Raw genomic sequence first — 25,606 nt, forward strand, 5'->3', positions numbered from 1 at the left:
CAGGGCAAACGTGGACATCAAATCCACTTAAAGGCTGAGGAGTCCTTCAGGGTAGAAAAGGATGGCTCCCCATGCTCCCACAGCTGAATCCCGTTCTATTTTATCACAGAATGAAAAACAGATTCTGCACAACTGAAGCAGCTTTTTTTGTTGTTGTTTGTTTCTAAATATTTTCTCTCTGATTCCCATAGGAAGTGTGTTGTGAAATGGAGACTATTTTTCTTTCAGCTTGTATTTTTTTACTACATCTGTTACTTTTTCCCCTTATTTGAATTTTCCTTCTAGGATGAAAAAAAAAAAAAAAAAAAAAAAAAAAAAGAAAGAAAATAACACAACCTGTGGTGGTAAATAATTTGGACAGGTAAACTGTGTCATTGTGTCAGAGCCATTTTGTGCTATTCTTATGTTTTGCAAAGAGTATGTGACAGAAAATTTCCCTTGTCTGCAGTACAGTTGTCCAGAGGGCAGGGGATAAACTCTGCAGTCATTTAAATCCAGAAATGGTTCATAAGGCCATACTACCATCTTACTTCTGAGAAAATGTTTTGCCTTGTCAGAAGGGTAGTTTGGATGCAAATGTTCTCATCACTGGGATATGCCATTTTATGACATATATGTGATGCATAATTACAGCTCTATCCTCATAGCGACAGTGGATTGCAGCTTCACTGTCTCCTTTTCAAAATAATAAATACTAGCTTCTGTTTCTCTAGAGCTACATTGTATGGAGTACATTTATTTTGTGCTGTGTTGTACATGTGAGGCTCTAAAGCAAAGAAACTGTTGTTTGTGACCGGTTCTACAACCATACAAGAAATAAAATTGTTAGAACGTTGCATATTTGTTGTTAAAATATAATTAAAATAAATTCTGATACTTTAATTTCATCTTTATTAGGAATTTCATTTTGAAAATTGTGTATGAATTTTAAGCCACTATAGACTCATTTTGTTATCCAGATAATCTCCATGAAACTTGGATAGCTAAAACTGCAATAACCATATCAGCAGCCCATAGCTGCCTTTTTCCTCACATAAGCAATTTTGTTTTCTGTGATCCTGTATGGTTATGATCCTGTTCTCCAAGGCGAGTATCATTATAGAAAACAGAGGGACAAAAAGTTCTGTTGGAATAACTAATTGCAAAAGAAACCCAGATACTAACACTTTTTATTATCTGATACTGTAATATAGGCCAATCTATGGTCACATGTAAAAGCCTTAAAATGCTCCTTTGTTGAGCATCCTTACAGATATGTCTTTCCTTTCAGTCTTTTCCTGTTGCTTTTTTGTGATTCTGTTTTATTTCTTAGCTTCCCAGTAATTTTCTTGAGATTACATTGCATCAACTCATTCTCAAGCAAAAAAGCCACATTTATTCCAGGATAAAATTCAGTAGCATACTTAGCCACGTACAGTCAGAACATAAAACTGACACAGATCCATACTAAACTTGAAGAAACTTGCTTGAATTTTTTGCCCAGAACACGAGTTTTCTGTTGTTTTTCCTTCCATTTTGAGAAGTTTGCTATGTCTTGTTTCATGTCAACCGACGTGATGTCCTGTATGCTCTTTTCCTTCCTATGATTCTTACATTGCCTTAGCACAGACTTAGTTTATCTGCCCTTGTTTTGAAATTTCTGAGGGGAGTCACATATGGAGGAGGTGACTGAGATCTGATGGTAGCCAGAATTCCACCATGTCTTGCATCTTTTAGACAAACATTTTAAATCCCAATTATCTGGTGAAATACATATCTGGCTAAAATAGAAAATGAAATGAAACAAGGCATTGGGCTTTGAATTTTGAATAAATGAATTCTATCTCTTGGAGAGAAATGGGATTTTTTTTCAAAGATGTTTTTGTTCTTCATGGGAAGAAATAGTGCACTACTTTCTACAGAGTGAGTTGCTGCATATAAATTTTTACAGATTTAAAAATACACAGCTTGTAGTTGCAGCATAAAGCCAGGACTCTGTGAAGGTCTTTCATTCTATTGGGTATTTATATTAATTATTTACAGTTTTGATGTGAGCACAGAAGTTAGCACAGACTTGAGCTAATGGAGTTGCTGCCTCCAGTAGTAACTTTTGCCATTTATTAATGTACAATATGGCTATACTCCTCCAATATAGATTTAATTTGAAATCACGAGTAATATGACAAAATTAATGATATCAGGATGTAAAAATGAAAAACTGAAAGAGATGAGGAGGATCATAGGATGATGAGAAGTGTGTGGCCTTAGGCCCTACCTCCAGAACACCACAGATGCACCATGGGGACCCCAATCAATGGCATGAGCTTTTTGTTATTGAAATGAAGTTAACTAATAGCACTTCAGCTCCTGTTATCATTTTATTTATAACATTTGAGGAAATACTTAGTTATCATGCTATTCCACAGTTATGTTTAGGTTAAAACTGATCATTCAAATAGGCATTGAGTTAAAAGCAGTTTTCAGGATGGGCTTTTGACTGTCACTTGACAAATTCTGGTTACCTGTTGCGTGTCCTGTATAAAACAGATAAGAAGAAGGAATCTCAATGACTACAAGAGATATGCATAGTAGAAGTGAACAAAATGGAAAAATAAGTGGTAGAGGAGGTTATAGAATAAAACATGAGTTAATAAATGCTTGCAACTTAGAAAACAAAGCTACTTTTCCTCTCTTCTGCAGTAAATGCTATTTCAGGATTACTTCAGAGGATAACAGACTGTAAGTAAAATTCATAAGAGCAGATAACACGGTCTTATATGGGAGGATAGTTGCACATCATTACGTTATTTATGTTAAATAAATATTCAGGAAACAATTTATGAAGCTTAAGACTGTAGGTACATAACACCACTGATACAGGGATGCATATGTAAATCTAGATTGTGAGAAAGGTCAGAGCTAAAAAAAATACTCTGCATCAGATTCATTTCATAATGTGCCATGTATAAGCTAAAGTTAAATAGTCCAATCTCCTCTTGCACTGGAAGGTTTACTCTTCATGAGCAGTGATAATGCTAAGTAAACTCTAGAGGGAAAGAAATGGAATTTCATTCCGGAGTGTTTTGGGATTTCTTTCTTCCATATTCAGTTCTTCAGCTAGCAAACTACCCCTCCTTACTGTTATTATTGTTAGGATGTTTAGAAAGAAAGAATAAAATAAGAACAGCTTAAAAAATGGTCCATTCAGGGTCTAGGAAAGACAAAACTGCTTGAAGAGGGTGCTTCTGTATTTCTGTGTCTTTGCTGGGGCGCGCTTTTCTCACTGTTTTTGCTCTGGCTGTTGTGTAGGTCGTTGACCAGATCGACACGTTGACATCTGACCTGCAGCTGGAGGATGAGATGACAGACAGTTCCAAAACGGACACTCTAAACAGCAGCTCCAGCAGCACAACAGCTTCCAGCCTGGAGAAGGTGAAGGTGCGGGGCACTACTCCGCTCATCAAGAACCCTGTGCATCCCTCTGCTATCCTCACCGTGCTGCGGAAGCCAAATCCTCCTCCACCCCCACCACGACTGACACCTGTCAAGTGTGACAAGCCTGTGAGGCCTCCTTCTTCGGCCAACCCTGTCAAAACTAATGGTACCCTGCTGCGAAATGGGCCCAGCCGCATCCCAAATGGGGATTTGTGCTGTATACCAAACAGTAATTTGGACAATGTTGCAATTCCACCTCTAATGCATAGACCTGAGAAAGAGCGGTGTCCTCAGGCAGGAGCAAGAGAACGGGTACGATTTAGTGAAAAAGTGCAGTATCATGGCTATTGTCCAGACTGTGATGTTCGGTATAACATTAAAAACAGGGAGGTGCACTTGCATAGTGAGCCTGCCCATCTTCTGGGAGCGCTGCCGCATCAGTGCCCTCCTCTGCCACCCCCACCGCCTCCGCTGCCTCCGTTTCCTCTAGAAAATGGAGGGCTGGGAATAAGTTCCAGTAACAGCTTTCCTCCTCCGAGACCTGTTACTGTGCCTCCACAAACTGCACCAAAACCCCAGAAGACCATCTTGAGGAAGTCGACCACTACAACAGTGTGATGTATGCCACTTGAAAAAAACTTTGTTTTTTTCATATATATAAACATAAATAGGTAAAGAGCACTTTCTACTTGAGCAATAAAAAGACCCAGTGTATTACTCCCAGTGTATCCAGTTGAAGTGGCATAAAAATCACACGGTAAGTAAAGAGAAGAATTTCCTTTTGGTCACCATAAAATGCCTTCATGGCTGAAAAGGATGCTGAAAAATACACATGATTTAGCTCACGGTTTGTAAATTTCTGTTGCAGTTTCCTATCTGCAGCACTGTTTAAAAGAAAGTGGAAAGAAAGATCAGTTTGAAAGTACAGAGTGCTGATTCCTGTTAGATTATCGTCTGTCCAACTTAATGGAGTAAGCAGTGATGCTGAATTCTGGGAAGCTTTCTGTTTCCAGCCACTGTGCTTTAAAATGCCATTTGACAAAACAGAGTGGAGTGGCAGATAACACTTTTGACTGAATTCTAGCAAAGACATTTTTCTGTGCCTGATTGCTTGAGTGAAGGCATTGTGTGTGGAGCCATTCAATAGGAAGCAATCACCGGACTTTCAGGCAGCTTGACCTTTGGTGAGGGAGTAAAGAAGTAATTGAAAGGTATGTCCACATGTCTTTGCAAAGCAAAATGATCTCGCAATGTGTTTCTCACTTGCTCAGTGTGCCACAGCCAGGGAGAATGACAGAGCTTTCAGGAGAGCAGAGACCGTCCCATTCAGTTATGCTATGTTTCCTCAGCTTCCATCTGCAGGGCAGTGGTAATATTTTATCTCGCTTGCGTCTGCTGTAGATTAAAGCAACACAGCACAGTCCTGCATTTTTTACAAAGCTTTTGTCTGGTGCAAATCTCTTTTTGAAGGCAAAGAAAATTTTGCCTAAGGTCTTCAGAGACATCCACTTAATTCATTTAAAGAGCTTTGAAGTTGAAAAGCTCTATACCAATTACAAAGCATTAACATGCAAAACAAGATATTTTACATGGTATCACATTTTGATGGTGAACCCAATTAATATCCTTATGAGATGAAAAAAAAAAAATCCTCAGTGTTTTAAATTATTTTCTGAAAGGACGTTCTTTTATTCTCACAAAGAGAATTGTTGGTACCTGAAGTTAAAACCCATCTGATCAGTGAAGAAGATGTGATTATAAATCTGTTATGTACAAAAATTGTACCTAATTAAGCTCTCAGATGGCCCAACAGCAGATGCTGTATAAAAGCACTATGTTTTTTTTCCACAGAATTATAAAACATACTCTATGCCTTGATCCAGGTTGGCTTCTCTAGGGCATTATGAAAGAAAAGAGGGTTTTTTGTGTTTGCTGTTTTTTTGTTGGTTTTTTTTTTTTCTTTATTTATATTTCCATTTGAATGCAGTAATAAGAATTTAGAATGAAAAGAATAAGAATTTAAACTAAAAGCCCATCAACAAGCCATGCATACAGTTTCCCTGTATACAGCTGATAGTATTTTTATGGTATTCAAACCAAAATATTAGGAATAATCGTTACAAAAATGTTAACAGATTGAAACCTGTTGAAACCTTGCTCTATAGTGAGCAAGGATCTTGTGTTGTGTGGATATTTATCTAGGGTCGGACACTGCTAGTTACATTACTTGTATAGAAGTTGCAGAACAAGAGCATTATCTCAAGTGCTTCGTCATGACTTCGCCAAGTGCTCCCCACATGCTTTTTGTGATACACTTTGAATTCTGCATTGTTTGACAAGCATTTTTTCTTATGGGAACTGATGCCAAGTGAAGCCCAGGTAGGAGAAAGCAGCAACCAGTTCTGTGCATGTGTGAGACTTGTCCTGCCTGGGTGAGGGTTCTGCTGCACGGATTCAGCTCATGCCTTCCTTGGCACATTGGAATATTGCATTTAAAGTCATCAAAACAGTGTGGGGACTGATCCATGCACTTGCATTGCATGGATATGGTTTCTGTTCTGAAAACTTTGGCAGTTGTGATGCCTTTATCAGTCCTATGGGGAGCACATGCCTAATCTGGTTAGTTTAGTAACTCTTTCCCTTTTAAAAGAACTACCTCATACAAGAACTTATTGGATAATTTCAGTCAAGCATTCCATGTTTAATATAAAATATTTGTGTCACATTAAATTTAGGAAAATAACAAAACAGTGATAGGAGAGATAGTAAGCTGCACATCCTACCTCATTTGTCTCAGCGTTTCAGAGTATGGACTGATGTATGATGGCCATGCAAGTATTTCTTCTTTAAGATATGCCCTGTGTTCATCAGAAACAAAATACTGGTATCTCCAGATTAGGTACTGTGCTGTATGGATATGCCTTGATGTACATCCAAGTGTCCATTTCATTGCATTGTTTTGATTACACTTCTCAGGTATAGAAATCTTAAGTGCCAGCTAATTTTCAGCACCGGCTTTTGTATTCTGCCAGTTAAGGTGAAGTATTCCATGTTCAGTTTTGGTCAACTACGTGTTCCATCTCTCACCTTGTCCCTTCTTTGTTCTCTATTTCCCCAAGCCACCTTCGTACCCTTTTGCAAACTACTACCCTTATTTGTGCATTTTAACAGAAAAAAATAAAAAGGGTACCGTGCTAAACAGTGTGTGCAGCTTTTCAAATGCAATGCCGCTTTTGGTCAGGGGAAAAAAAAAAAAAAAGAAAAGAATGGAAAAAAAAAAAAAAAAAAAGCTTCAAAATGTGGGTTTTGTTTGGTTGGTTGGTTGGTTGTTTTTTGCAGTGTTTGCTAATCCAGTCTTTCTTTAATGAACCAACACGTTGCCTGTTTTTTGTTCGTCATGCTATCAGAGATGAACCAGTTCTTCTCTTCTAATGAGAACCTCTCTGGCCTGTGTCCTACTGTGAGGTATTTTTATCAGAAGAACAATCTGATCACATTAACATGGCAGAATAAAATTCAGGTTAAAGCGGGTAATCTTGCAAAGCGTGGGCATCAACTTTTAACTTGTGCAGCACTGTCTGGAAAACTCTGATTAAAACAGCTTAAGAAATAATGAAATACTTCATTCATCTGGAAGTGGTTCTTGCATTTAAATTAGGAATGTAATCTCTGTGAACCATTTTTAAACACCTGTAACATATCGTGTTTCACTCTTGAGGAAAACACAATAAACCAACCAGAGCCAGACAGCAGCTTCATGTCCTAGAAACTTAAAGCCAATATCTTTGGGGTGATATTTAATGTTCTGCAGAGATGGTAGTGGCTTGTATTTCTGTACTGAAATTTATGTTTTATGTACTGAGGAACTGAAAGTCCAGTAACAGTATTCAGATCTTTAATGCCATGTTTACCACCGTTTCACAGTGCTGCTCGGCTTTGATTCCCAGGTGGTATTTTGAACTCAGAATTGTCCGGATCTAGACATCTCAGAGGCAAATAGAAGGAGAAAGTGTTTTCTATAAATTTAATTACGGTGGTAAGCTTAGGGAAATGGAAATAAGCAGTGTAAATGGCTTAATTTGTAATAACAGCATTTATCAACAAGCAGCTACCATAGAGATGCTTAGTAAGAAGGGAACATCAGGACACTAAAATTAAGTCGCAATCCATTTTAAGGCTCTCAGATAAGACTCTTTAAAAAAAGACTGCTGATCTGTTCATTACTTTATAAACATTTCTGTCCTCTCTCTGTCTTCTGGAGTTGTTGCCATCTCCATCACAGATTTGCTTATCGTTTTCCATTGAAACGAGAAAAGCCTCCAAAGCTTCACCCTCCTTTCCTGGTGATAAAATCAGTATGTAATTTGAAATGTTATGTGCAGTAGACAGAGTAGAGGAGAGTACAGCTCATTACTTCTTTCACATGGCTTGATTATTGGTTTTGAAACAAGCCAAGTACGGTGCAAATTCTTTACTTACCAGAGGGAGTTGTGTATGCCCTCTGGACATCCTCAGATCTTCTTGTTACCATGTTCTAATGATGGCTTTTATTTCAGTGAAACCACAAACAGTAATTTAATGTGTGGAGATATGGTCATGCTGTGATTGCTTCCTCTCTCTGCTGATGTACTCTTAAAGTAGGCGTGAATATTGGGCACATATTTTTTCAGAGGCTGCATTTCTCATTCCCAGCTTTTGTCCATGTTGTGTTCCACACATGGTTGGAGAGCATATGAAAAATATTTAACCACTGGTCAAACAAACACTGATATAGTTGAGAATTGTATTACTGTATTTCAAACTAGTAGTGATAATTAAAGCATTAGGCTTAGAATGAGATAAGATTACATACATGAGACAGCCACAAAGGCATACAGAGGAAGATGTGCTCACGGTCAGCTGTGCTGAGCACAATATTTGGAACACCAGCTCAGAAGACTGCTTGACACCTCCTGTGTAACCACGGAGTATTTTTAGGGCAGCGTGTGGCACGTTGCACCACAACCTGCCAGTCACTGTGCAAGTGCCGGTATTGCTGACACAGGGCGTTGCAATGCACTGCACTGCTCTGCATACAGGCTGCAGTTCAGCCTCGTCTCTGTTTAGCTGCAGTTGTGTGATAACGTGCTTCTGTTGAGCTTGTTTGTTTTAACAGGAAGAAATAGCAGTAATTTAACTTTACTGCCTGCTTTGTGGTGGAGAAAAGCCCAGATATGGAAAGAGGGTTCTCCCCTAGATTAAGTTTTACAGAGTACCTGCACCAGTCCATCTGGGGGGAGCTCTTCAGAGTTTTACAATTTGCTGACATTCCTGATCTGAAGGGATTTGACATACAGCTAGTGCTCTTGTTATCTGATGCAGAAGCTGCTGGGGTAAATGGCCAAATGTCCTGCTGCTCGCATCAGCCTCTGCAGATTTGCAGCTTCGTTTGTGCTTCCACAGTTGTTCATGAGTGGCAATCCCAGTGCTGTGGGGCCTGTCAGGTTTTGTGAGGAAGCTGCAGCATACACACAGATGTCATATGGGCTGTTTTATCCCAGTGCTGTTATCAGCAGGGGAAGTGGCTGTGTTAGCTTGCTCTGTGTTTTCACAGAATCAGTATGGTTGGAAGAGACCTCTAAGATGAAGTCTGACTGCCAACCCATCACAATCATGTCCACTAAACCTCAGTGCTACATCTCCATATTTCTTTGAAACCTCCAAGGGCAGTGACCCTGCCACTTCCAAGGGAACTTTCTTTTCCAGTGCCTGAGTTTGCTACTCTTTCTGAGAAGAAATTTTTCTAAATATCCAACTTGAACCTGGCGCAGCTTGAGGCTGTTACTTCTCATCCAATTGCTGTTACCCAGGAGAAGAGGCTGAACCCTACCTCACCACAGCCTCCTTTCAAGGGGGTGTGGGAAACAATCAGATCTCCTCTGAGCCTCCTATTCCAGACTAAACAATCCCAGTCCCATCACAGCTTCATCGCCCTTCTCTGAACACACTCAAGACCTTCAATCTCTTTCTTATGGTGAGGGGCACAAACCTGAACACAGTGCTTGGGTGCAGCCTCACCAGTGCTGAGCACAGAGGGACAGTCACTTCCCTGCTCCTGCTGGACTCTTCCTTTTACAATGCTGAATCTTTGGGAAATGTCAAGGAAGTTTTCTTACTGCTGTGATAAACAGTTTCCTGTCAAGATATAAAAACAATACAAGGGTCTCATATGCAGGTATGGCCAAGAGCAGCGAGAACGTTTCATTTTTGTTAGGGCTGCTTTTCATTATTGAATAACTATGCACCCTTTGTGGGGTGAATGTATATATATATATATCAAGAAATATGTAGAGAGACATTAGGTCTTATCCTCTAAGAAATTCAGTGTCATGAACTGCACCCAGTACCCACTCAACAACAATGCTTTGGATAAACACTTCTGCTGCTTCACTGGGGGAAGACTAAGAGCAGAGATGATGGTGCAGGGGTTCCAGAAATTGCTGTCTATTCTCCTTTGCTAAGGGATATATTTTTTTCTTTTTTCTGTTATCCTGAAATATTTATGTACTAAGACTCTCAGAGGAACAGAGCGCAGTCTGTTTCACAGTTGGCTGTAAATTATGTTCATAATATGGAATTATATTTTTATAAGAGTTTTCTGATCTCAGATTTATCCCTTGATGCTGCTTGCCCGAGTTTGTGGCTGACCTCTTTCACAATCTTGCAAGCAATAAGAGGAGAAAAGCAATTAACATATGAAGAAAAAGTAAAATGCAAATTATGAAGAAAAAGAAAGGATGTTTAAATGTGTTCTTCAGCAGTGTCTGCATGATGATGACTGCACCGATCCTAGACTTTGATTTTATGTGTGGTTATCATTACTTGAAACTCAATCTTTAATTCATTTTAATCATAAGAAAGAAAAATTCAGGCACAGGTTGGACTTCTAATGGAGGTGTTTATTTCCTTTCCAGTTCAGTGTTGCTAAGGAAAAGGTAATAATGCATGTCCATCTCTTTCCTGAATCAATTAACACATGAAAAATAGAAGACATTTGTATATTCTTCATCAATCTTTATCACTTTCAAGTTTTCTATTTTTTATCTATTTTTTCAAAAACAATGTATGGTTTTGTATTGGAATACCAAATACATTGTCTTCTATCACCAAGGAGTTACTGCTGTATGCTAAAATTGTGATGGATAATTGTTTTCTCTTGGATTCACAGTTCTATCTAATCACGTGGTTCCAATTCGTGTAGTTATTTTTGAGCCTCCAACCCACGTGAGTCAAAACATTCAGTTCAGCAGTCATTAAGAACTAATGGATGTTTACTTCTGCTCTTCTGCTGTTGTTTTCTTTGCTCATTACCTCTGAAGAAAAAAAAAAAAAAAAAAAAAAAAAAGACGTCACTTTTACAGAAGATCCATGTACACTGTAAGTATGATCCAGTTTCCTTCTGCTTTATGAAAAAAAAAAAATAATGGTCCACAGTGACATCCACCTTGGTAAACACCGAATTTGCAAATATTTCTTAGGAAATACCTGAAGAATTCCCACGATAGCAATTTTTTACTCATACAAGTAAACTACAGAACGGGAATTTCAAGCGATTGCATAAAAAGTCATGTGAAGATGCACATATATGCTGCTACTTAGTAATTGCTGCTGCGGAAAATATGTTTCCCATTTGCAGTACATAGATTTGTAGTGATGAAGTGTATGAAGGAGATGAACTAGTCTTAGCTTCCAGTTTTATCTATGTCTGTGTGAACCAGCTTCCTCATGCTGTGCTGTTAATCCAGTCCAGCTGAATCAATTATTGGAAAGACTGATTTTGCTTTACATTCTTTACATGTAATTTTTATTTATTGTTGTTCATTTTTTGTTTTGTTTTTTTTTTTTGTTTTTGTTTTTTTAGGTGTCCAAATCATTATCACCTTTTAAGTATCTGTAAGAAACAGACAGATCTACATGTCTACCTATCTATGTGTCTGTCTAGCTGGCTAGCTAGCTAGCTAAGGTGGAGATCTGCTTGTTCTTGAGTTTAGCGCAGTGGGAACGCGGAGTAAAGTGCAAGTAGAGTTGGAAATAACAGAGTGAGGCAGTTCTCTGGAAGCTGGAAATGGCACAGCTGACCTCTATTTGAACATTTGTTCCTTTTTTTCCAGAAGTTTCAAAGTACAGTAATGTTCATAAGTAAATCTGCTATCTTTATTATATTACATACAAAAGAAAGTTTTTGAAATTATTCATCTCTATTTATCTCATGATCTAAATAAAGCATTAGAAGTCACTTTGCTGTTCACCCTTACAGAGCAGTAAGGGTGGTATCCTTAAAAGCCTGTTCCTCTGCTAGGGCTGAAGGTAGAGAAATAACACAAACAGTGAAGTGGCCTGTAATAGAACTTTTACAATTAGCTGTTGTTATTATTAGCTGCAGAATGAATTTAGGGCTACGTAATGAATGCATGGAAAACATGAGATTTAATAATACGTAGCAAATAGACAAAAAATATGGTTACATGTTTGAAATACTGTCTTGTAGTAGAATGGAAAAGAGGACTGTAAAACAATAGAGATGGGTCTCAGTCATGAGACATTATATCTCAATATTCTTTGTATATCCAGGTGTGTCTGCAGATCTGACTAACAACAGAGTAGCGTCTGAGTTTACAAGACACAAACTTTGCCATTTGTTCAGGGTTTAATTCTAACAGGATTAACAGGATAATTCATCTATTAACAGGATAATAACGTGTTTAGGTAATCTGAAGGTTTGGCTTTTGTACCTTTCATTATCTCCTTTCATCTCTTTTGGTCCACAAATGCATACCAGAAAGAGGATGATGTTGGCCTCTCTTTATCTTAATGTCAGGCTGATCAATATTGCTAAATTTATTATCTATGCCAATAAGAATGCCTATTATTCAGATAGTCTCAATTTTGGCTGAAAACACCTCTAATCAACAGTCAAAAGCTGGAGAAGGGAGCAAAAAACTTACCTTCCTGCTTTTAGCATGCATTGACTGACAGAGCTGTCACCGAGTTTAATTCTGTGCATATGATTAAAACTAGATATTTGTGATTGTAACAAATTGAAATTGTCATAGATCAAATTCATATTTTATCTTACCATTTTGAAGGCTTGCTTGATGTTTCTGTCACAGAAGAAAATATTCATGGCACTGTGGCCAGTGCTTTTCATCCTAAATATTCAAAATAAAGATTCTGACACCATACTTCACTTTGAAGATCTACAGAGAGAGTAATTTACGTTAATGCTCCCTTTTAGCCATTAAAAAGTCAGGGGCGGCTTTTATTAAAGAGCAAATAAAAATGTAATTTTGTGATGTTTACAGCAATGCAATCTTGTAGTTGGCAAGAGAGATGGGAAAAAAAAAAAAAATCAGTTCAGCTTGCAAGAAGCTGTGGAAAATTTGGATTATAAACAGGCAGAACTCAGAGCAGACTTAATGAATTGCTTCTACTTGTGCAGTGACTTGAATTGAAGGAGTCGCAGGCCCTTTATGGATACACCCTCTACCTTTTAGAATAGTTACTTCAGAACCAATCATCTTTCTGATATCTGTGTAAAATCTGTAATGGATATCAACTGTAGTGACAAATCCTTTTGGCAGCCAGAGGTCCTATTAAGCTGCATACTGGGCTCAAAATCAGCCCATGGATGTGAATGTAGATAGATGCTCTCAATCCCCTGTGCTGATGTGGGTTATGCATTTGACCCTTCGTTGTTTCTTAAGAACAGTCCAAACCTGCCTTCACTGCTCATTTTTGTGCCAGCCCCTACAGTGAATCAACCACAGACATTTTGCTGATGAGGCACTGAAGCATATGGGAGAAAATGTTTTTTTGCAAGACTGGTGGTGCAAAGTAGGGTGTGATGTATGGACAGGAAAGCAACAACTGCAGAAAAATGTTTTTTGTTGTTGTTGTTGTTGTTATTGTTTTTGCCTTTCCTTTTGGGCATTAAGATTATATCCATATTAAATTAAACACAGACCTAATGATCCCTTTAATTAAATGTTGACATCTAAGGCTTTCTCAGATCAAACACTGATGTTGCATTCATTTCCGTACTTGAACTTTTTGCAGCCTCAGTCGTAATATGCTACTGAGAAATTAAAATATCACTTTATGAAAGATTTCTCTAAAACTCTTCAGCAATTACACCTCCTGGTGATAAACATGTGAATATCAGCTCTGCTGATTCATAGTTTTTAATATATGAATTTAAAATCTGCGTAAACAACTGAATCATGATCCTGAATACCTGAGAGACCAAACATTTATCTTTATTCCTGAGGTGAGCTGAATTCTAAATAAAATAGCAGTATTTCAACAGTGTGTCTAACTTGCAGACTTGCAACAACAGTTTGGAGACAAGCTCTGTACTTTTTGAAAACCATCTGAAACTGGATTTTGCAGAAACAATCCTACTTACAGGGCCATTTTCTTACAATATTACAAAGCAATATTCTCATTAGAAAAATATTTAATTAGACTATGTTGAATAACATTCAATTTAAACGAAAATGTCAGGGGAGAAGGATATTGTGTCCTAGCAGCAGGATGAGATGAGATGCCGCTAGAAGAATACGAATGAAGCATCTACATCTGAATGCCAGAAGCTGATATTGGCTTTGAATTAAAAGACATATATTTACATTTTGCTTTATTATCTTTAATTTTAAATTATAACAAGCCAGTTATAGCAGCATTGAGAGCAAAGTACAGAAAGCAGCTGTTCTGAGTAGTTAACATCTAGCCCAATCTGAAATCAATTCTGATCACATTCACACTTGAGAGTAAATCTATTAAAGCTATATGCCATTTCTTCTTGCAGGAAAGAGCCTGTAGAGTATGAATTGTGCCGCTGTATTAAACAAGGAAAAGTTGAAGCTGAACAATAGATCTTAAAAGCAAAACTTCATATAAGGTTAAGGCTCAACTTATACATCTTGTAGCGTTAATGCTTTTTACCAGCATTGTTCATTTTATCCCTCTTCTTTATAGTGATATTTGGCTCCAGCTGTACAAAGGCATGTTTTTCAGTCCCTTCTTTTAAGGCTGGGGAAGCAGTAATTAAAGTTGTAAAGAAATTACAAATGACTCATTGATTTCTGGAAAGAATAATGCCATCCTAACAAGCTTCAGTGATGATCTAACAACTTGAATACGAGGGCTGAGGCAGGGAAAGTATTAGGAAATGATTTGCATATAGTAGCACCTCTTTTAACAGGTTTGTATTGCTATCATTCATTAACCTTACATGCAAGAGATTAATTATTTCTCTCTCAGACATGGAGTGAGTCTTAAATCTTGTTCAAGTGAATACTTCATGAGCTTTCAGCAACTGCATTTTGTATGACATATTTTCAAAGAGAATTTCATCTCTGTGTGGAAGCCTTCAAATGTCAGAAATACAAGGCAGAGATTTTTATACATACTATCAGAAGGTTCTGGAACTCAAAATAAGAGGTAGGAAGCTGTTGTACTTGTTTTGTGTTCAATGGGGAATTGCGCATTAGATAACCCAATCCTGTACCACTCTATATCATCCTGTATACTCTATATCATAGTATCATAGTATCGTGCGAGTTGGAAGGGACCTTGGAGATCATTGATTATTATCAATACTGACAGGGAAGAGTATGAACGATAGATCTGATCCCACTGTCTATACTTGAAAGCAATCTGATCCCTCAGATTAGAATTACGAGTTTGTGTTTTCCTGTGTGTGATGGTCTCACAGCTGCATCAGTGTGTTCTCTCATGATTAGCTGTGAGCCACACACCCAACACTTGCACTGTGTAACTGGTGCACAGGAATGGAAGGCATGGCAGTTGAACTGCTTTGCTCTTGGCCTTTGCCAAAGGTATGGCATTGTTGGAACAAAGTCTGTTGAACCCTGATTGCTCCTAGACCCCCACACTTAGCTGGACTGAGTAACCACAGTGGAACTTGTACTGGACTAGCTTTCACTGTTCTTGAATTACATAACATTTCCTTCTTTAAATACCACTAAAGCTAAGGAAAATAGAGCTTTCTGGGTCTGTTCCAAAGAATGAAAGCTGAAGGGTAATTAGAAAAGACAAGGTAAAACCATGAATAAAATCTCATAAGCACTGGCAGTGCTTGATATGTGAACTACAATCTATTCTAGCAAGCTACATTCCATGCTTAATACTGTTTTCAGACCACTTCTGATTCCAGTTATTTGTTTTTGTTTTCTTTTGGTAAATCTTATATGCTTCCATCAGAATGAGCGAGAAGTTCTTATTTGGGTAGGATAATTTCCAGTTCATTGGGGAAACAGCTTATACTGGGTATGTTTGCAAATATATTACAAGTGAAATCAAACAGGCTGTTTATTCATGTTTTAATTTCATGCAGTTATGCTATTCAGTTAATACTGTTTAAGGGACTAAGTAGAAGGTACAAAGGAAATTTTTTTTTTTTCAGAAACTTTCAACCTAATTCTGGCTTGGTTATGAAATGAAATATACAGGTTTATTTATGGATTAATAACAAAGGTTTTCCCAAATTAGAGCTGCTTTTTTGCTTTCAGAAGGAGGGATTTGAGGTCAAACTTGCTTTGTTGTTGTTGTTGTTGTTGTTGTTGTTGTTGTTGTACAGGGTTGTTTTGTTTTTTGGTGTTTTTCTTTTCTCTTTTAATATCTACAGAGGAATTCCCAAGCGCAAGAAAAGTAAAACTGAGTTGCAGTCAAGTGCAGTTGTTACACACTGCAAAAGATGCTACAGAGTTTATGAACAGTATTATATTGTTGCTGTAGCTAATTAGTGTAGACTTAATATTTGGGTGCATGAATTAATAATGAATGTAGCCTTCCTTGCTGCTTTGTCAAAGACTGGTGGTAAATGACAGTGTGAGGGGGTGTGGACAAGAACTTATTTCATGTTTTGCTCCCAGCGGGGTCCTGAGGAAGAGAGGATCTCAACTACTGGGAGTACACAGCAACTCATGAGCTGCAGGCTGGAACTGGGCACTCTACAGCTTGGTTTCTTGGTTTGGAGCCACTTATTACAGTAACTTGTTTATCTCTAACCATCTGTTTCATGTTGTGTGCAATATTGAAAAGTTTGTTTGTCCTCTTTGGAGAACTTTTTGCCCATTTTCATTACTTATTCATACCTTTCTAAACCCAAGAGTTTAAAGTGACTTGAGTTATCAAAAAATAAGAATTTTTGCCTATTCACTATTCATCATCTTTGCTTACTGTCAGAAAGTGTTTTGGCAGCCTCAACAGTACAGGTGCCACATTCATTTTACATTAGAAGCTTTCCTCAACATGTACAGTGGCAAGTATTTTGGCACAGTATTGAAATTATAAATGTGTTTTCTTTTCCCTAGCTATTATGGCATGCCTCTGTTTTCCCCAGCATTTTAGAATGCCACTTCAATAATTCATTTATAAAAGCCAAGGCTTCAGCTTGAATAGAAGAGCTTGTTACTGTTTCAGATATTAAAAATTTAAAATAATCACATTTATAGGCACTTCTTTCTGTGCATATCTATACACAACGGTGCAGAGCAGGAACAAGTTTTTGTTGTTATTTTTTACTTTTATTAAGACATAAGACTTTATAATTATGATTTGACTCTCTTTAATACCTGTCAGAGGTTATTAAATATCAGTTGTCTGGGCTTAAGACAATGCCAAGCATTAGAGCTGTTCAGGGGCTGCTCACTGCAATGAAGTGCCACAGCAGGCAACAGAAAAATTTTTCCTAGCCTTTCCAGAAGCTTTAAAACTTGATTTACAGCACAGAAACACATTGAAAGAAGCAGATGTCATAATGGCTAAATGACCATTGTTAAATTCAAGCCACGACTTTCCGGGGCTGAAAAGTGGAGAAGTATGGAGAGGTAAGTAAGATGAAGAAGCCACAAAGGGAAGAAGTCCCAGTGCAAAGGAAAGATGGAGTCTTCAGTAGAAGTGAAGAACAAAGAGACTGTGAAGGTTGAAGAAGTGTCAGGCTCAGCAAGAAAGTAGTCTGGTGGCATCATCACTGCCTCACATCCCAGTTTGGACTATTTTATAGGTGATTCATATGTGTTTTATTTGCAGCACTTCCTTTTGGAAGGCTAATTTGTTTATGAGATGATCAAGTATTTATCGTATGTTGTTTTTCTTTTGAACATCATTTGCTCTAGTTCTGCACCTAGATGTGCATGCCTCTTGGTTTGCTTGTTGGTTGGTTTGTTATTTGGTATTTTTTTTTCTTTAGTTTGATTGTGGTTTTATGGGTTTTGTTGTTTTTTAATGTTTGGATGCCTACAGTGCCTGTAGGTCAAGGTGGCTGACTGGAAAGTTTTTCTTCTGAAATTTTCTGACTAATATAACCTAAGAGCATTTCTTCAAATAAATTAATTGCAGCATGGAATAGGTAACCTTTGTTAAAATGCACAGAGGTGGTCCGTCCTGAGAGAAAATAGAAATTTTAGAATAAATACTTATGCATCATATAGAAAATGACAGTTAAGAGAAAATTGCATTGAAATGTCATTTTCAGAATGACAGAAATTAACCTTCTGAATAGACAAGGCCAAAACTATTCATAGAGCTGGTGGTTATATCGAGGATGAATCTGGCCTGGGATGATAGGATATGGAGACTGAAAGGGGCTTCAAAAAAGATGAATTGGAAACAGATGTCAGGAAGCATTTTTAGAAGCATGTATTTATGAAGTAGCTACTGGGCAAAGCAGTTGATGGAAAACACAAGGGAACAAGAATTAATGCAAGGGGAGAGTGGAGAGTAAGAGAGATTTGGTATCTCTTAATAGCTTCCTCAGATGAAAAAGATATATGCAGGTGAAGTCATACGTCCCTTATAGTTCCTTCTATTCACTGCCCTGCTCAGGTGCAAATTGCCAGAATTGAAACATATTTATTAATATTTCTTAAAGTCTTGCCTTGTCTATCAGTCAAATTACAACAATTCCAGCACTGAGCATGTGCCAGGTTCTTCAGTTTACGGAAGTCATTACAAAAGTACTTACTGTAACTTCAGTTTGAAGACAGTTGTGCTTACAGGACTTCAGGGAATCTAACTACTTAAATAGTGTACTGAGCCAAAATAAGTTTTCAATGCTGAGAGGCAGGTTATAGGATTATTTCTAAAGTGTAGCTACCAATTACTACAATAAATAATACATTTTGTATTGGTAGTTGCTACAGCAGTTGTGGTAATGAGATGAATGATACAGATAAGTGTCCAGCTTTTGAGTCGTAGGTATGAGTCTAACGCGTGACGTGGTAATGTGGAACTTCCAACAAGCAATCTGAAAAAATGTGTTGCAAAGATCCTTACTAGAAGAGATCCTACACACATGTGCACACATGCATGCTGATATGTCTGTATGTATAAAGCATAGGTGTACCTTAAAAGATAAAGGAGGAGCTTCTTGAGATAGAATCTGTACTGTGTGCTCAGATGCTGCGGAGATATAGAGCAGACTCTAAAGAACAGATACATTCATTTTATATGGAAATGAAAAAAGCCACTTGGGAGGAATTTAGGAACCTGTGGGGATACAAGGAAGGCCACTACCCACTTGGAATTAAATCTGCCAAGAGAGGTCAAAGATAACAAGAAGGGCATCTTTAAGTATGTCAACAGCAAAGGAAGATCATGGAACGTGTGGACCTGCTGCTGACTGAAATATATGCCCTGGTTTGGGGCACACTGAGAAGGTAGTATTTCTGAACGCCATGTTTGCTTCAGTCTTTACTACTAAGACTGCTCTTGGGAACTGCAGACTAACAGGGAGAGTCTGGAAAAAGGAAGACTTTGCCTTGGTCACAGATTGTCCAGGCAAACTCAGCATATACAAGCCTAAGGGCCCAGTGCAATGCACCCATGCCCGCCAAGGGTTGTGGCAGAAGTGACTGTAATGACTATCATTACGGAAAGGCCATGGAAAATGAGACAGGTGCCTAAGGACTGGAAGAAAGCCACTCCAGTCTTCAGAAAGGTCAAAAAGGAGGACCAGGAGCAGTGCAGACCAGTCAGCCTCACCATCATCCCTGGGAAGGTGGTGGAAAATTTTATTCTGGATGTCATCTCCAATCATGTGGAAGAAAAGAATGTTACTGGGAGCAGCCAGCATGGATTCACCAATGGGAAATCCTGCTTGATCAATCTGGTAGCCTTCATGGTTGTCATGACTGACTGGGTAGATGGGGGAAGAGTAGTGGATTTTCTGTACATTGACTTCAGCCAGGCTTTTGACACTGACTCCCATAAAATCCTCATAGGAAAGATTAGAAAATGTTGAATAAATGAGCAGACAATGAGTTGGACTGAGAACTGGATAACTGTCAGAGCTCAGAGAGTTGTGGCCAACACAGAGTATATCTGGAGGCCTGTAGCTAGTGGTGTTCCACAGGCAGTATTGGTTCTGTTCTTGTTCAATGTTTTCATCGGTGATCTGGATGAAGGGGCAGAATCCACCCTCAAGTTTCCTAACGATAAAAAGCTACACAGAGTGGCTGATGCACCAGAAGGCTACGCTGCCATTTGGCAAGATCTGGACAAGGCTGAAGAGTTGGGCAGAGAGAAACCTTGTGAGGTTCAACAAGGGTAATTACAGAGTACTCCATGTGGGAAGGAGTAGCCACATGCATCAGCACAAGTTAGGGGATGATCTGCATAGCTGTGCAGTGAAGAACCTAGGTGTCCTGGCAGACAAGAGATTAACCATGAGCCAGTTGTGTGTCTTTGTGGACAAGAAAACCAGTAAGATTCTGAGGTGAATTAAAAAGAGTGTGGCAAGAAGTTCAAGGGAGTTTATTCATCCCCTCTACTCTGCCCTGGTGAGGCTATACCTGGAGTACCATGTCCAGTTCTGGCCCCCCCGGTTCAAGAAAAACAGATCTTTTAGATAGAGTCCCTCAGAAGACCACCAAGATGCTGAGAGGCCCAGAGCATTTCCCTTATGAGGAAAGTTTAAGATGCCTGAGGCTGTTCAGCCTGCAGAAGAGACTAAGGGGATAACTTATCAATACTTAAAAATTTATACAAAGTGGATGAGGCCAGGCTCAACAACTGCTTTATCAGTGTGTTGGACTAGATGATCTCCAGAAGTCTCTTCCAACTTCTGTGATTCCATGTTTCTGTGATTTTGTGATACCAGTATTTCTAGAAGCAAGGTTAAGTGATCTTATTATCTATTCAACTGCTGTTCTATTTTGAGGTTTGATATTAAGTTATAAGGACTTGTTCAGTTATTTCTTATTTTCACATTGGTTTCTGGGCTTTCTTTCATCCTAGCCGGCAAATAAGTGATGCTGTCCATAACCATTGTACTCAATGCTTGCAATAACTTATCCTTTGGTAGCAAGGCCAGGATAGGCAGATGTTATTGCTGCCAATAGCTCTTGATCACTTGTCACCAAGCTTAGATCACCAGCTACTGGTCACCTGTTACACCACTGCAAACTTCTAGTTCTTTTTTACTTATTAAAATGACTTTCTTCTCTGGCTGGTGATGTTGGCACATTTTGGATAAATAATTACTTTTTAAAATAGATCGGATTATCAGAAGTGGGACTGAGATTTTCAATTATACTTGAGATTATATGCTGCTTACAGCGATGCTGTGGTATGACCCAGCAAATAGCTGCGCAACACACAGCCATTCACTCACTCCCCCTTTTCCAGTGGGACAAGGGTGAGACTCAAAAAAAAAAAAAAAAAAAAAAAAAAAAAAGCCAAATAGAACTCATGAGTTGAGATAAAACCTATTTAGTAAGACAGAGAAAAGGAAATGGGTAACAGTTACAACAAATATATGTATATGTATGCATATAATTAGTGATGCACAAGCAGTTGCTCACCACTCCCTGACCAATGCCCAGCTCACATTTTGAGCAATGGAAGTGGAAATTTGCAGCTGGCTCTAGACTTAAAATTGCGTTTACTGTATCCAAATTTCTTACTACTTAACTTATTGTAATAATCCAGCAGAAGGACAAGCAGTCACAGAAATACATCAGATATTTTATACAGGGAATGAGGATTCTTTTGTAGTATCAGTGACCAGATGGATGAATGTACCACGTGTATCAAGGGTATAAACTCTGTGACAGGTCTGTGTATAAATTAGGATCACAGATTCCTAACAAGTTGAAACCTAGACATTTGGACAGTATTTCAAGACGCTCTTTCATAACAGGCTTTTGAAGCTACTGCCACTAACCACATATCAGATAAGCAACACTGTAATTTGCCTGAGCTGATATTTCTACTTTTCATTAGACAAAGAAAATTACATTTCGATCACTAAAATAGCACAACTGACAACATGCAGAGCAATAGTATGCATGGTTTGAACTCCTCAAAGCTATGAATATGCTGGGAGTGAAAGCCTGCTGCTTTTTCACATCCAGAGGAAATAAAGCCAAAAATACCAGATGTTCTGTGTGTGCATCATTTGTGTTGCTTTTCCGACGTGCTATCCTGACACTGATGAGATGGAAGAAAACTGGTCCTCCTCACCTATGAGCTTTAAGCAGTCTGTTACCACTGTTTGTGTCTCTTCCCAGAAAGTGAAATCTTTATTTCTGGAAGTGTATTCTGAGACTGCCATCATGTTTTTCCATCATAAAATAGCTCTTGAGAAAGGAATATGAGAGTATTAATGTTTTCTTCTGCGAGATGGATTCTTGCTTGTAGAGGACATTCACAGGAAGTGACAAATTCTATACTTTAAACATAGATGAAACATGTAGAATAAATCAGATGAAAATTTTGTGCGGTTGTTATTATTATTATCTGCTTTATTTCAGTTTAATTGATTGGAGTATTTTGCTTTCTTTTTTAATGAAAGCACTGGGCTAGGCTGGAACTGATAAATAAATCCAGAATTTTGTGGGTTTGTTTGTTTCTTTGTTTCTCCCCTTGCAGTATTGCACACTGCAGTTAAATGTGCAACAGTAATGAAATTGCAATTGACCCACCATGAATCATTCTAAAAATATGGTTTGATTTTATAACAGTCACAACTTCAAATCCACATACTGCTCTGTGTTCCTGAACATGTAATATTCACTCTGCTCTGCTGTAAGTGATGCCCAGTGTTTGAAGCTTCATACCCTGCTGTTTTAAATCACACTTTGAACATAGAGGTTAACGACTGCCTTTCATCATGAAGATGCTTTCCGCTGTAGAGACTGCAGTAGGTTTCAAGCTGTTGTCTTTATGTTAGATAGTTACAGCTGTAGCTCAAGGCAACCTCTTTAAACCTGTAACCAAATCCAGCACTGGCAGAAGAAAGGAAAGAGTACTTAGGACTGTAAGAAGACAAATTTAAAGGAGGTTAACTCACAGTAGCTAAGAACAGGTATTCCATTGTCTCTTGAAAATGCATGCATTTCTTATGGACTTTCTCTGGAAGAGCTTATGTGGTAATTAGGAAAAGGGGACCAAACTGCACAGCTGAGGAAGAGGATGGTAAGGAATAAAATATTTAAAATATATAATAAATAGTTGTGTATTTGTAAATATTTTTATTATAAATACATTAATTAAAACTAGCTACATTCAAGTAATGTATTTCAAGAGGTTTTCAGAACATTTGAAATCCAGTATTTAAAGATTTTTACTGTATTTTCTGTTTTAACAGAAAGATTCCCTAAGCAGAACTCTCAAAGGGAGTAATCTTTTCCTGCTTAAAGAAAACTTAAAGCCTGCAGTCTAGTTCCTATATTTGAAACAGAAGTTTGCAAACATCTTGTGAAAGTACATTCAGAGTGTGGCACATCTGTATTTCACCTTGAAGTGATTGGGAAGTGGAGGTGAGCTCTGCTTGGCTCTGGCTTTGGGCAGCTATTGCATAAGGTGACATGCTGCTCTTTCCTGACCAAAAGTATTATGGCAATTCTGTCATCAGTTCTCCAAAATGCAGTGACTTATCAATGTTGGTATCCACATACTTGTGTATTATATACACACGTGTATAGTTACTATTGCATTTTTTATTCCATTTTCCCTTTCTGTCTCAGTAAATAGATGTTATCTCAGCCCATGCATTCTGTTTTGTCCCAAGCTCTCTCACTTACCTTGCGGGTGGGCGACCATCTGAATGCTTTGAGCTCCTGCCCAGGTACAACACAACAGGCTGCTACTTCTTTGCTATGCACACTGGTAGATATTTTTTGTTTAATTCCATTTCACACATGAAATTCATATATATCCTCTGAAAAATTTCTGGCAGGCAGGCATCTTAAAAAATACATATATGTTAAAGCCTTTATTATCAAAACACAGACCTGAATATAAATCCACATATGAAAAATGAAAAATAAATAAATAAATTTTAGGAGCATAATTCTACTTCCTGGCTTTTCTTCGCAAAGGATCCCTGAATCTGAACATGCTAAGGGGATCTAGAATCCTTCCTGTGCCAAACACTAACACTGAAAAGTCCCAGGAATAATTTTGCATTTCACAGGGTTATTTTGTTATTTTTTCTGCAGCATTTACCAAATTCTTCCAAGGTACGTTGCTCTAATCAGATTTTTTTCCTTGTATTCCTGGGTAAATTTTGTGGAAATCTTAATTTCTACTAGAACCACTAGGAAATAATATTGCAATATCACAAAGAGAACATACTTGTGCTGTATTGCATTTATGTGTACAATGATTCCTTCTGCTGGTGGATGTTTGGCTTTGATTGGTTGTTGTGCTTTTTATTTGCCTAGGCCCAAAGTATCTGATGATTTTTAAAACCATTACCAAAGGCAGGAGAAGTTTTAAATAAGGAGGAAGGGAAATAGCATAGTGAGTCATGGTTTGACAAATCACAGAGGGCGAGTGGAAAAGAGGCATGAGTAAAAAGAAGGACTGATGTCATGTGTTTCAACTTAGTGTGCTTCCAGTAAAAATATAAGTGCAATCATAACATGTACAAACATTTTAACATTGATAGAGAAGGCACCAAGTAAACAGTTGCTTTCTATCATGAACAAAAGGAAAAGCAATGTTTCTATTAAGCTCCTTTATCAATAGACACATTTTCCCATCAATCTAAAGCAGAACAATCTTTTAATCTGTAGAAAGCAGAAGAAAATAGGAGGGCTGTTACACCCAGGAGATCAGTTAGATCAGCAGTTTTGTACAAACACTCAAACTTTTACCTTCCTTCTTTCTTTTTTTCTACTTTTCAGATGAATAGTAGAGCATATAAAAACAACCTTAAAAAAAAAAACTTTTTTTTTCATAGAAACGTATTACTTCTTCAGTAAATTATTTCTTAATACTCAGAGATTAGCGTACTGTGAACAGTAGTTATTGATGCATATGTAAGCCATGAGCTGTTTCAGATTTGGCTACCGGCAGAAACCTATACTAGAAATCCCTTATGTACAGTGGATCTGGAGTGTGTGGTCTTCGCTTTCTTGAATGGCTTGAAAAGTGACAAGGAGGTTATGTGCTTTCCTATGAGCCTGAATTTCCCTCGTAAAGATAAACTTGTAGTCCGTTTCAGTCTATCTTAACAATGAGTTGTTTGAAGCCACGTTTAACATAATTCTTTTTCCGACTGTTCAGTGTATGAATCTATCCCTTCACTGAATTCTTTCCACTACTGTTTCAGTCCTCCCATCACTGCATACATTTCTAATCTTTCGGGTTTTTTTTTCTCAACAGAAATAAAAACACTACACTGCTATCATCTGTATCACTGTAATTTGTACCATATGTCACTGTTGTTCATAGTTTGAACAGAGAGCATAACCATCAGAATTTTCATTAGTTTTAATTAGTGGTATTACAGTGTTATACTATAATACTCCTTGAGTTTTCACATACTAATATCTTTGAGAATAGTCGTGCATTTCTTTGCATTTCTTAGTGCATAAGTTTACAAATGTGAATTATGTTGCTCCAGGATTAATTGGCAATATACTGTACCACTGAATTCATAGCATCGGTAATGTGATGAGTTACTGATTGGATGTGGCTTTTGAAAAATGGCTGTTACTTAAGACTTTGCATGGTCCAAAAAAAAAAAAAAAAAAAAAAAGATGCTTTTATAGCAGAATATTTTTGCTTATGAGTAACATTTATTTTCAGATTACCAATAAGATTTTCATAGAGCATTCTTTCATCATAGCAGCATTCAAGGTTTGAGCAAAATATCATGTGTCAGAAAAAAAAAGGG

At 37.8% G+C, this 25,606-nt stretch overlaps 1 protein-coding gene across 3 annotated transcripts in view; it reads left to right on the forward strand.

The window, feature by feature from the left end:
- Window positions 1-25,606, forward strand: part of PRR16 (proline rich 16) — a 162,517-nt gene that overhangs the window by 96,714 nt on the left and 40,197 nt on the right. For 2 of the 3 annotated variants that reach the window (XM_072359554.1, XM_072359553.1), the window contains exon 2: window positions 3,289-4,625. In XM_072359554.1, the coding sequence (XP_072215655.1) occupies window positions 3,289-4,032 (744 nt within the window). In that variant the 3' untranslated portion in view covers window positions 4,033-4,625. The remainder of the gene's footprint in view (window positions 1-3,288; window positions 4,626-25,606) is intronic. The other variant, XM_072359555.1, reaches the window with a different exon arrangement.

This window comes from Excalfactoria chinensis, chromosome Z, assembly GCF_039878825.1.
Source record: "Excalfactoria chinensis isolate bCotChi1 chromosome Z, bCotChi1.hap2, whole genome shotgun sequence".
Classification (NCBI taxonomy): domain Eukaryota; kingdom Metazoa; phylum Chordata; class Aves; order Galliformes; family Phasianidae; genus Excalfactoria; species Excalfactoria chinensis.